The sequence below is a fragment of the Salvia splendens genome, chromosome 6 (assembly GCF_004379255.2).
Source record: "Salvia splendens isolate huo1 chromosome 6, SspV2, whole genome shotgun sequence".
Lineage (NCBI taxonomy): Eukaryota > Viridiplantae > Streptophyta > Magnoliopsida > Lamiales > Lamiaceae > Salvia > Salvia splendens.
Window position 1 is genome coordinate 4,559,999 of NC_056037.1, and position 1,331 is coordinate 4,561,329.

Sequence of the window (1,331 nt, forward strand, 5' to 3'; positions counted from 1 at the left end):
AAAGTCATATTTTAATTTTTTATAATAGTATATTTAATACATTCATTTGTAAATATTAGGAAATCATATTTATAAACATTTCCCCAATAAATGGGAAGTGGGAACGAAGCTCCACATGACCACCTATAAATAGAACAGTCACGCAGCAAACCTAATGCTTCACCATTATCAATAACATTGCGAAACACGCATAAACTCTTCGTAAACGCTACCATTTCATTTTCCCCAAATTCCAATCGGCGAAAATGAGCCTGGAATTCATCGACAGCCAAATTGTTACGGAATTCGTGAACGATTCGAAGGCGTTCGAGAAGTGGGCGAGCGAAAAGTTCAGGGCGCTCGACGCCGACGGCAAAGGCGTGCTGTCGCGCGACGAGCTGCAGAGGCGCTCCGGCAAGCTATCGTCGGCGGAGTTCGAGCTGCAGTCGCCGGACGAGATCTCCGACCTCTACGACGTCCTGTTCAGCAAGTTCGACGCCAACGGGAGCGGGACGATAGATCTACAGGAATTCATGGCGCTGACGAAGGAGATCATGCTCGCGAAAGCGCGCGGAATCGGAAACTCTCCGATTTGTATTATTCTGCAGGGGGATAGTTTGCTCATGAGGGCGGTGCAGCGCGCCAACGCCTGATTTTCGAATCTGGACTGAGATCTGTTGATTTTAGGCGGTTTCTGTATTTGATGATAACCGCTGCACTTTTCGGTTTCGTCTCCTTCTCGGTTCGATTTTTTTACTTATTTGTGTAAACTCGAATGGAATATATGAATCGACAGTTTCTGTTATTGAAATTAATTTCTCTTTTTTGTTTTGATGAAATGGTGTGACAAATTAATTGAATGACTTAGAGTTTATTCTGTGTATCAAAATATGAATACAAGCAGATACTTGAATTAATGATTTATCTTAGTCAAGCCATTTAAATTGGAGGTATTTCAACCGTTGATCTATAGTAAGTGCCTAAATGGTGCGGTCGAAATAACGACTTAGTGCTAAGTGCTTACTTATTGTTTTCTTTATGAATGGTGTACTTTTATTTTCATATTCATTTAACTTTTGGTATTTACTCCTTCATTCTCCGATTAATTGTCACTCTTTAATCGGGCACGAGTTTTAAGAAATGTAAAGAAAAACTGGCTAAAAAGTTAGTGGAATGTGTGACCCACTTTTTTATATTGGTTTTATAATAAAATGCGAGTGAAGTGAGTTAGTGAAATGTGAGTGTGACAATTATTTAAGGACATACTGAAATAGAAAAGAGTGACAATTAATCGGGGACGGAGGGAGTAGTATTTAGTATTTAGTTAGGTCTATTAATTAATTTCCATTAAA

General features: G+C 39.4%; 1 protein-coding gene across 1 annotated transcript; it reads left to right on the forward strand.

Moving 5' to 3' along the window:
- Positions 1–245: 245 nt before the first annotated feature.
- Positions 246–632, forward strand: LOC121807985. Its single transcript, XM_042208319.1, has one exon. The coding sequence runs from the start codon at positions 246–248 to the stop codon at positions 630–632; it is 387 nt and encodes a 128-aa protein (XP_042064253.1).
- The last annotated feature ends 699 nt before the right edge of the window (positions 633–1,331 follow it).

What these genes read in the sequence shown, in the direction of transcription:
- LOC121807985 (XM_042208319.1), top strand. Translation starts at nt 246, where the DNA reads ATGAGCCTGGAATTCATCGACAGCCAAATTGTTACGGAATTCGTGAAC.